At 60.0% G+C, this 11,342-nt stretch overlaps 1 protein-coding gene across 2 annotated transcripts in view; it reads left to right on the top strand.

Annotated features, from left to right (window-relative positions):
- The window catches only part of LOC119267053 (probable trehalose-phosphate phosphatase 4), a 29,620-nt gene that overhangs the window by 10,508 nt on the left and 7,770 nt on the right, over positions 1–11,342 (top strand). For both annotated transcript variants that reach the window (XM_037548353.1, XM_037548354.1), the window contains exon 3: positions 1,054–1,194. In XM_037548353.1, coding sequence (XP_037404250.1) covers positions 1,054–1,194 — 141 coding nt within the window. The remainder of the gene's footprint in view (positions 1–1,053; positions 1,195–11,342) is intronic.

Consider the following 11,342-nt stretch of genomic DNA (forward strand, 5'->3'; position numbering starts at 1 on the left):
CGAGGGCCGGGGTCGGCCATTGCGACCACTGGGGCGCGACGACGGGCGGCGGCTGATGCGGCCAGGGGTGATGTAGAGGCCTGATCGGCGCCGCAGTTGCCGAGTACCAGGGCAAGGCGGCTGGCCCGGTCATGGCGGCCGACGGCAAGGGCGGCGGCTGCCCGTAGGGCCCGGCCAGGTAGAGGCGTATGCCCTGGACGGCGATGACGAGATCATTAAGGACTCCGGTGATTTCTGCCGGGGAGTAGACGGCGGCAGGCGGCGCGGTGAGGGGCGGCGACTGGCCGGTGGAGGCCCCCGCGGTGGAGCCGAGCAGGGAGGTCGGCAGCGGCGGTGGGAAGCGCCAGTGGCGTGGTGGTGGACATCGGCGAGGTGGGCAGCGGCGGGGTGGGTGGTGGAGCAGACATGATCGGACCCAAGCTACCTGATACCAAATTGGTAGGAGCTAGGACCCTACCGGGTCTAGGATGGAGGTTGTAGGGGAAGGAGGGTGCTGGACGTGGCGGAGCTCGCGGTCGCCGGCGGCAGGGCACCGTTGTGCGCGAGGGAGGAGGCGGCGGCGCAAAGAGCAGGAGGCGGCTAGGGTTAGGGTCCTCATGGAAGAGTCTTACAACTAGTATATATAACCACGATGGAAAATAAAATAGATAACTTGCGGGCTAAGCCCCTAACTAAATCTGCCCAGTGGGCCTCCTACGGGCATAAGTCTGCCCGGTCATAACAGACATCTTTTTAAGTTGAGATGAATTTGTGTATCAAATAATTACAAAAAATGCAGTTACACAGGTAGCTGCATATAATTTCAGAAAGTCACACGCTTGTGGTTCTCGATGTTCTTAGAAAAACCATCAGCGTGTAATAAGTTATATACTATCTGTTAAACTTGTGTTTCAAATTTGTTACTTTTTATTCATGTTACCATACATTCCTACTTGTGATTTTCTGAATTTGAATGAAAATGTGTCTTCTAAAAGTCTACATTTGCATAATCATACTTTTTAGTTTTTTTTGACTGACTTATGCAAAGCATTTTCTAATGTATGTTTATTGCAGGCTAAACGTCCTTCTGCGATAGATTCCTTCAACAAAATCACAGCCAACTGGCAGGGCAAGACGATAGCCCTCTTCTTGGACTACGACGGAACCCTGGTGCCAAAAGTAGATAATCCTGACGAGGCATACATGTCCAGCGAGGTAAGTAAAATGAAAAGAAAAATTCTTGCATGTTACTTGATATTTGTAGATCTTTTGATAGGAGCTAGGGTCCTACCAGGCCTGGACCACAGGTTGTAGGGGTGGAAGGTTGGGTGGTGAGAGTGTTAGACCTTTGAACCTGAGCATTGATAGTTGTGGATGACACTAGGAGAGTTGGGACAATATCTTGTTAGACCTTTGAACCTGAGCATTGACAGTTGTGGATGACACTAGGAGAGTTGGGACAATTTTCGTTGGTTTATTTCTCACACAATGCCATGCCAACCTGAGGGGTTGGGGATACATACTTATAGGCTGCTGGCCAGCCAAGCATATGCTGAGATGCTACTAAGATGCTAGTCTAAGATGCTGGTCTAAGATGCTATCCTAACTGCCAGTCCTTATGGTCAGGAACTCTATCCTAACTACCACAAGGACCATGTGCTGCAGCCCCACAAAGACCCTAGTACACAGACTTATCCAACATTCTCCCCCTAAGTCTTGTACGTCGTCTTGTGGGAGTGTTGAATCATCCCGATCCTGGAGCAAAGCTCAAGGAACTTGACCCTCCCAAGAGGCTTGGTGAGCAGGTCTGCGAGCTGATCCTTGGTGTTGATGTAGCTCGCCTCGATGCTCCCTTCTTCCACACAGCTGCGGATGAAGTGATACCTCAGCCGGATGTGCTTGCTCCGTTCGTGGAACACGGGGTTCTTTGCCAGGGCCAGGGCGAACTTGCTGTCCACCAGGAGCTGCACCGTTCTGGTGTCTTGAACGAGAAGATCACCAAGCAGTCGAGCGATCCAAAGCGCCTGAGTGCAGGCGGTGGAGGCCGCTATGTACTCAGCCTCACAGCTGGACAGGGCCACCACCTGCTGCTTGACTGATTGCTAGCTCACGAGACACTTGCCGAGGAAGAGGAGGATCCCGCTCGTGCTCTTGCTGGTGTCGATGTCGCCGGCGTGGTCGCTGTCGCTGTACCCGACGAAGTGTGCTACCCCCGGACACCTAGGGTAGTGGAGGCCGTGGTCGAGGGTCCCTGCTATGTAGCGGATGATCCTCTTCACTGCCTGCTGGTGTTCCGACGTCGGTCGCTCCATGAACCGACTGACATAGCCGACGGAGAATGATAGGTCCGGCCGTGTGTGGGTGAGGTAGCGAAGGCTCCCCACAAGGCGTCGGTACTCCGTAGCATCCACTTCCTCCGTCGTGCTGTCGCGGCTTAGTTTCAGCCTCTCCTCCATCAGAGTGAGAGCTGGATGGCAACCGGTGAGCCCAGCTAGCTCAACGATGCGCTTGGCGTAGGCAGACTGTCGAAGCGCGATCCCGGAGTGATCCTGGTGCACCTCAATCCCTAAATAGAAGGAGAGGAGCCCCAGATCACTCATCTGGAAGGTGGCCTTCATGTCTTCCTTGAATGCCGCTACCTCTGCATCTTTGGTGCCGGTGATCACCAAGTCGTCAACATAGACGCCCACCAGCAGGGCATTTCCTCCACTGCCCCGTCGGTAGACAGCGGCCTCATGCGGGCTTTGCTCGAAGCCCATCTTCTTTAGCGTGGAGTCCAGCTTGGCGTTCCATGCCCTAGGTGCCTGCCGTAGGCCATAGAGGGCCTTGCGCAGGCGGAGTACCTTGCCCTCCTGGCCGGGAATCGCAAAACCCGGTGGCTGATGCACGTAGACTTCCTCCTTCAAGTCACCGTTGAGGAATGCCGACTTGACATCCATGTGATGGACACGCCAGCCCTCCTGGGCAGCCAGCGCAAGGAGGAGTCGCACGGACTCCATCCGTGCCACGGGAGCAAAGGCGTCGTCGAAATCGACTCCTTCCTGCTGCAAGAAGCCTCGGGCCACCAGGCGAGCCTTGTGCTTGATGATGGCGCCGGCTCCATCCCTCTTCAGCTTGAACACCCACTTAAGGGTGATTGCGCGGTGACCACGGGGGAGGTCAGCGAGCTCCCAGGTGCGATTTTGCTCGACCGCATCCATCTCCAACTGCATCGCGGCGCGCCATGCCGCATCTCTCTCGGCCTCTGCAAAGGACCGTGGTTCGCCGTCCTCACACGCGAGTTGTAGCTGCGCCTCCAGGTCACGTGGCATCAGTCCCGGCACCGGCTGGTCGCCGAGTAGATCATCCATCGTGCGATACCGCAGCTGTTCACCTCCATACCACGCGTCGACCCGCTCCTCGTCGTGAGTGAGCGGGGAAGTGAACTTCATCGGGTTGTGCTCTGCGTGAGCTGGTGCTGATGAAGACGAACCCAGAGTGGCGACCGCCGGGGCTGGAGTATGCGGCGTCGCCAGTTGTGGTGCCGTCGGCGTAGCGGGCACCGCAGCCGATGTAGTTTTGGGGGCCGGGGTAGACGTGCCCGGCGGAGAGGAGCTGCTTGCTCCCCCGGCTTCCTTGAAGTGAGCGTACTCGATAATGAAGTCGTCATACGTCGGCGTCGCGTCGTCGTCCACCGCCTTGTCCCATTGCCACCCTCGCCCTTTGTTGAACACAACGTCTCGCGCCGTGCGCACACGCTGTGTCTTTGGGTCGAGGATGCGGTAGGCCTTTGAGCCCTCCACGTAGCCGATGAAGACTCCCGGAGTGCTCCTGTCGTCGAGCTTGCCGATGTGGCCAAGCTCCTTAGCGAACGCAAGACAGCCAAAGACCCGCAAATGGGAGACCGCCGGCTTCCGCCCATACCAGGCCTCATACGATGTCCTGCCGTCGAGTGCCTTAGTAGGCGAGCGGTTGAGGATGTAGACGGCCGTCAGCACCGCCTCTCCCCAGAAAACAGCCGGCATCCCTCGCTGCTTGAGGAGAGCCCGAGCCATCCCCACAACCGTCTGGTTGCGCCGCTCGACGACTCCGTTTTGCTGCGGGCTGTACGGCGCGGAGTAGTGGCGCTGGATGCCCTCATTGGCGCAGTACGATGCGGATTCAGCCACCGTGAATTCGCCACCGTTGTCAGTGCGCAACACGCGCAATTTGCGGCCGCTCTCCGCCTTCACACCAGCCTGCGTGCGCCTGATGGCGTCCGCCGCTTCTCCCTTGCTGCCGAGAATCATCGCCCACATGTAACGAGAGAGATCGTCGACGAGCAGCAGGAAGTAGCGTCGATCTCCTGGTGTGGCTGGCGTCACCGGGCCGCACAAGTCTCCGTGCACGAGCTCCAGCTTCTCCTTGGCCCGAAAACTCGCCTGTTGGGGAAAGGGGAGTCGTCTCTGCTTCGTCAGTACGCAGATGTCGCAGAACTGCTCCACATGGTCGAGGCATGGCAGGCCTCGTACCATCTCCTTGGCACTTAGATGCTTCAGGGCCTCAAAGTGAAGATGCCCAAAGCGCTCATGCCATTGCCACGCCTCGTCGTCCCAACGGACAGCGAGACAAACCGGTTGTGCCACCTGCACATCAAGGACGTAGAGTCGATTTCCACCTCTGGGTACCTTGGCGAGAAGGCGACCCTGGCGATCCCAGATGCGTAGGACCCCATGCTCAATCAGCACGCGTGAGCCGTTCTCATCCAGCTGTCCCAAGCTGATGATGGAGTTCCTTAGCGCAGGGATGTAGTAGACATCGGTGAGCAGCCGGTGCTCTCCCGTCTTGGTGGTGAAGATGACAGAGCCGACGCCCTTAATTTCCACAGCGGAGGCATCCCCAAACTTGACGGAGCCTCGCACATCGGAATCGAGCTCGGCGAATAATTCCCTTCGATCGGTCATGTGGTGGGTGACGCCGGTGTCGAGGCACCACCCCGTAGTCTTGTCCTTCCCGGAGGCATCGCCGAGAAGAGCGTGCGCCTTTGGCTCGTCGAGGTGGATGAGAGCTTTTGCGACTGGTGTCGCTGAAGATAGCTCAATGCTTGCATGCGCCATGAATAGAGCCGTCTCCTCCTTCGCCTGTGCGACGTGAGCCTGGCCTTGTCGTGGTTGCCGACACTCATTGGCCCAATGGCCAAACCGGCCACAGTTGTGGCAGCTGTTGTCTTGTGCCAGCTTGGGCTTGCCAGCGGCGCCGTCCTTGGCGCCTCCGCGGGCGTCCCCTTCGGCACGTCCTTGTGCCCTGCCCGGGGGGCCTCTTCGCGTCTTACGCTGCTTGCCACGCTTGCGGCCGCCCGTCGTGGAAGAAGGCTCCCCCTTCTTCCTGTCACCAAGGCTGGCATCCCACGGCTCCCGAGTTAGGAGCAGCTTCCCGCCGGTGGTGATGGGCCCCGAGGAAGGCTGTGGCTCATCGGTGTCGACGACCTTGAGGGGACCTATCGCCTCCTCGATTGTCATCGTGGAGAGGTCCAGCAAGGACTCGATCGACCGACCATCTGCTTGTACTTCTCGGGGATGCACCGAAAGAGCTTCTCGACAGCTCTCTCCTCGGTGTAGGTGGCATCACCAAACTTCACCAACTTCTGCAGCAGTGTTGAGACGGAGAGCAAAGTCATCAACGTCCTCACCTGGCTTGAAAGCCAGGCTCTCCCACTCCTTACGAAGTGCCTGCAGAGTGGACTTCCGAGCACGGTCGCTGCCGATGCGTGCCGCGGCGATGGCGTCCCAAGCTTCCTTGGCAGTCCGCTTGCTGGAAAGCGAGAACTGCATCTCGGGCGGGACTGCGGCGATGAGGGCGTCCAGCGCCCGTCGGTCCTCTTGGTGGTCGACGTTGCTGTCCTGGACTGCCTCCCACATGCGCTGCACCTGGAGCCTGGCCTTCATGATCCGGCCCACTCGACGTAGTTGGTTTTAGTGAGGGTAGGCCACCCAGCACTGGGACCAACATCCCTGACCATAGTCCGGACCTCGTAGAGGCCGCGGTCCTGGTCGTTGCAGCCGCCGTCGCGGTGCACACCTCCACCTGGAGCGCGGGCGTGCTCGACTGCCCACTGCGCCGTCCGCTCTTGCGCCACTTTGGCGCGGTCTGCGTCAGCGCCGTCGTCCGCAGGCGCGGAGCTGTTGGAGCTGCCGGAGCCGCCGCGGAGTGCTTTGGCATCTGTCGTAGCCTCACGTGCTGCGTCCGCTGCTGCTGCTGCTTCTAACTCCACCCTGGCTGCTTCTACCTCCGCTTTGGCTGCTGCCAGCTCCGCTGCAGCCAGCCTCGACACCCTTGCTGCCGCCGCAGCTGCTGCTACAGCTGCTCGCTCACGCTCCTCAGCCACGGCGCGCTCGGCCTCCTGCCGGCGCCGCATGCTCGAGGTAGCCGTGTGCTGAGAGCGACCTGCAGACATGGCTCGCTGCAGGGGGGCTGTTGCGTGAAGAGGAGGTTGTTAAAGACGAACTGTTGCTCGACAGTCCGGAGGGAGGAATGTAACCAGAGGTAGACGGAGCAGCTGCTGCTACCGACTTGGGCTGCTCACAGGAAATGCTCAGGGTACAAGATAACGAGGCTCTGATACCACTTGTTAGACCTTTGAACCTGAGCATTGATAGTTGTGGATGACACTAGGAGAGTTGGGACAATATCTTGTTAGACCTTTGAACCTGAGCATTGATAGTTGTGGATGACACTAGGAGAGTTGGGACAATTTTCGTTGGTTTATTTCTCACACAATGTCATGCCAACCTGAGGGGTTGGGGATACATACTTATAGGCTGCTAGCCAGCCAAGCATATGCTGAGATGCTACTAAGATGCCAGTCTAAGATGCTAGTCTAAGATGCTGGTCTAAGATGCTATCCTAACTGCCAGTCCTTATGGTCAGGAACTCTATCCTAACTGCCACAAGGACCATGTGCTGCAGCCCCACAAAGACCCTAATACAAAGACTTATCCAACATAGAGGTTGGGCGCGGCCGGCGGCGCGTCGGCGCCGTGATCGCGCGGGAGGAAGGCGGCGGCGGTGAGGGAGAGGCGGCTAGGGTTTAGAGTTCCGGCTCCTAAGGGGAGTCGGGCAATAGTTTATGACTTATTGCTTATTCCAAAAGGTAGCCTTACAACTGTTTATATAATCCTTGCTAATAAAAATAAGATAAGTTGGGCTGAGCCCCTAACTAGACACGCCCATTGGCCTTCTCCGGCTATAAGTGACGCCGGTCATAACATCTCTCCCCGCCTGCGCAAACAGCTCGTCCTCGAGCTAGAAGTCTGGAAAGTGTTGGCGGAACTCGTCAAGCTGCTCCCAAGTGGCATCCTCCTCCGGAAGGCCTTGCCACTGGATCAACAAGTGCCACACCCCACGACGTTGCTGGACCTGCAACACCTTCGCCGGTCCTGGAAGAAGGCGCCCGTCGGAGGTCGGAGGGAGCACCGGCATGGTTGCCGGCGGTTCCCCGCGGAAGGGCTTCAGCAACCCCACATGGAAGACGTCATTGATGCGGGCATCGGCCAGAAGCTGAAGACGGTAGGCCACCTTTCCGATGTGTTCCAGCACGGAAAACGACCCTGTGTAGCGAGGACCCAGCTTGCGCTTCGCGCGCGGGTCGAGGACTGCGTGGAGCGGTGAAGGAGGCGCAGCCACACCCAGTCGCCCACCGCAAACTCCACCTCGTGGTGGTGGGCATCGTAGTAGTGCTTGGACAGCTGCTGGGCCTGGAGAAGTCATTGGCGCACCTCCGCAAGCATCTCATCCCTGCTGCGAAGGTCGCCAGCCGCCTCCGTCCTAGCCATCTCGGGGTCAACCGGTAGGATGGGCGGGGGCGGTCGGCCATAGACCACCTCAAAAGGCATGGCGCGCAGGGCAGAGTGGTATGAAGTGTTGTAGCAGTACTCCGCCCACGCGAGCCAGTCCACCCAAGCACGGGGACGATCACTTGTAACACAACGCAAATACATGGCAATCACCTTGTTGACCACCTCAAATTGACCGTCCGTCTGGGATGGAAGGCCGTACTCAGGCACAGCTTCACGCCCGCCATCCGAAAGAGATCGCGCCAGACATGCCCAGTGAACACCGGGTCCCGGTCGCTGACGATCGAAGAGGGGAACCCGTGGAGGCGGACGATGCCGTCGAAGAAGGCACACGCCACGGAGGCGGCAGTGTAGGGATGGCCGAGCGCGATGAAGTGCGCGTACTTGAAGCGGTCGACCACCGTAAGGATGACAGACTTGCCGCCCACCTTGGGAAGGCCCTCGATGAAGTCCATGGAGATGTCAGCCCAAACCTGAGAGGGAACCTCCAGGGGCTGTAGCAGCTCGGCCGGTCGCAGCGTCTCCGTCTTGTTGCGCTGGCACGTCAGGCAAGACCGCACCCAATCTCGTACCAGGGCCTGGTCACCGAGGATGTAGAAATCGGCGCGGAGACGGTGGAGGGTCTTCTGCACGCCCTCGTGGCCGGCTGAGTGTGCCAGCAGCAGGACCTGGTGACGGAGGTCGCCGTGATCCGACATGAAAAGTCGGCGCCCATGCAGGAGCAAGCCATCCGCCAAGCGTCATGGCTCCTCCAGGTCGTCAGCGTCGGGGCACTGCCGAAGGAGCTGAGCATCCGTAGCGTCCGCGGTGGTCCTGCGGATGTCGTCAATGAGGGCGAAGGAGGGCCGCGAGCGGATGCAGAGGGCCGCGCCCGCGGGGTCGATGGCGTCCGAGTCGGGGTCGGCGTCGCGGCGCGACAGGGCATCGGCCACGGTGTTGAGGCGGCCCGGACGATACTCGATGGTGAAGTCGAAGCCAAAGAGCTTGCTGATCCACTGATGCTGCGGCACGGTGGAGAGCCTCTGTCCAATAAGAACTTGAGGCTGTAGTGATCCCTGCGAATACGGAACGACCTCCGCCAGAGTTACGGCCGTCAATGGCGCACGACTGCACCAAGCCAATGAGCTCCCTCTCATAGGCCGCGAGCTTATGATGGCGCGCGACGAAGGGCTTGCTGAAGAACGCAAGCGGCCCGTCGCCCTGATGAAGGACGGCGCCAAACCCAACGCCCGAGGCATCACAACCCACCATGAACGGCTTGTCGAAGTCAGGCATCTGGAGGACCGGGCCCGTAGTGAGGGCCTGCTCGAGGCTCTCAAATGCCTCGGTCGCCTCAGCATCCCAGGCGAAGGCATCGCGGCGCAAAGTCGCGTGAGCGGGGGCGCGATGAGGCCGAACTCCCCGATGAATTTCCGGTAGTACCCCGCGAGGCCCAGGAAGCCTCGTAGGGCCCGCGGCGAGTGTGGCATCAGCCAGGCCGCAACAACCGCCACCTTGTCGGCGTCCATGGCGACCGAAGGCGTGCGAATGAGCACTTCGAGCGCTTTAGGTGAAGATGGTGCGCTCAAAGCTCGTGGAAGAAGATGGCGACATGCTGAAGGTGCTCCGCCCACGACGCACTGTAGATAAGAATGTCATCAAAGAAAACGAGCACAAACCGACACAAGTAGGGGTGGAGAACATCGTTCATCAAGTCCTGAAAGGTCGCTGGTGCGTTGGATAGACCAAAGGGCATCACCAAGAACTTGAAGTGGTCGTGATGAGTCCGAAACGCCGTCTTCGCGATATCGTCCGGGTGCATCCGCACCTGGTGGTAGCCTGAACGGAGGTCGAGCTTGGTGAAGAAGCGTGCCCCATGTAGCTCGTCCAGGAGGTCGTCGACAACTGGAATGGGAATTTTGTCCTTGAGCGTATGTGCGTTAAGAGCACGGTAGTAGAGTCTGTGCGTTAAGAGCACGGTAGTCGATGCAGAAACGCCACGTGCCGTCCGCCTTGCGGAAGAGGACCGCCGGCGCCGAAAATGGCGAGGTAGAGATCCGGATGATGCCCAAGGCTAGCATGACTGCGCACTGCCGCTCCAGCTCGTCCTTCTGCAGCTGGGGGTAGCGGTAGGGGCGCGCTGCAATAGGGGTTGTGCCCGGCAGTAGGTGAATGCGGTGGTCGTACGCCCTGGCTGGCGGAAGGCCATGTGGCTCGTCAAAGAGGTCGCGGTGTTGCTGCAAGAGATGGTCCAACAGGGGGTGCTCGGGCCTTGCAGCAGTCGCCATCAGCTGCAGATGCGGCGTCGCTGGTGAGGCGCCACCCACGCCCTCCCACCGGACGCGGTGGCCCAGGCGCCAGAAGGTCATCGTCATGGCGTCGAAGTCCCAGAGGATGGGACCCAGGGTCTGCAAGAAGTCGACACCGAGGATGAAGTCGAAGTAGCCCAAGTCGATGCCGACGCACGTGATGGTGAAGTGCTCGTCGCCGATGGTGACGGGGACGTTCCACGCAATCCCATGACACCGGAGGCGGTCGTCGTTAGCCACGGTGACCCGGAGTTGCTCCCCGCCCGTCGCTGAAGCGCCAAGCGGCGCATGGTCGACTCGGGCAGGAAGTTATGGGTGGAGTCCGTATCCAGGAGGGCCATGAGGCGCTCGCCGTGGATCATCACCGGCAGGAGCATAGTCTGCTCTGCTCGTATACCCGGGAGGGCATGGAGGGATACCATGAGAGCCGTCACCGAAGCGGGCGCCGGTGCGACCTCCGCAGCAACTGGGGCGAGCAAGTCGTGGAGCCCGTCGGCAGCAGTGTCCTCCTCGATGTAGTGGCCCGACACGTAGGGCTCGTCGCAGTTATAGCATAACCCCTGGCGACGGCGCTCGAGCTGCTCAGCCGGGGTGAGCCGGTGGAAGGGCCGCGTCGCGGCCGGAGTGGTGGTCGCTGCAGAGGCCGGAGGCGGACGCCCCGGTACGCGTGGTGTCAGGGGCGGTCTGGCGGCCTGTCGGGCACCCCGAGACGGCCACGCCTGCTGCAAGGCCTGCGCGCGACGCTCAAAGGCGCGGGCATAATACATGGCCGTCTGGAGGTCCTGAGGTCCCCGCAGCTCAACGTCCACGCGGATATGATCCGGCAGACCGCCCACGAAGAGCACAGCCCGCTGGCGAGCCATCACACCGGGCGCGTGGCACACCAAGGCCTGGAAGCGGTCGATGAAGTCCTGCACCGTGGAGGTGAAGGGTAGGCGGCCCAGCTCCGCCAGCCGGCTCCCGTGTATCGGTGGCCTGAAGCGTAGGAGGCAGAGCTCGCGGAAACGCTCCCATGGGGGCATGCCGCCCTCGTCCTGCTCGAGAGCATAATACCAAGTCTGTGCGGCGCCTCGGAGGTGATACGAAGCGAGCCAGGTGCGGTCCGACGCGAGCGTGCGTTGCCCCTGGAAAAACCGGTCACATTGATTAAGCCAGCTCAAGGGGTCCTCTATGCCGTCATAGGTGGCGAAGTCGAGCTTGGCGAAGCGCGGCGGCGTGTGGTTATGGCCGCCGTGGGGGTACACCTCGTCAGCGCAGAGCAGCA

This window comes from Triticum dicoccoides, chromosome 3A (genome assembly GCF_002162155.2).
Source record: "Triticum dicoccoides isolate Atlit2015 ecotype Zavitan chromosome 3A, WEW_v2.0, whole genome shotgun sequence".
In the NCBI taxonomy this organism is placed as follows: domain Eukaryota; kingdom Viridiplantae; phylum Streptophyta; class Magnoliopsida; order Poales; family Poaceae; genus Triticum; species Triticum dicoccoides.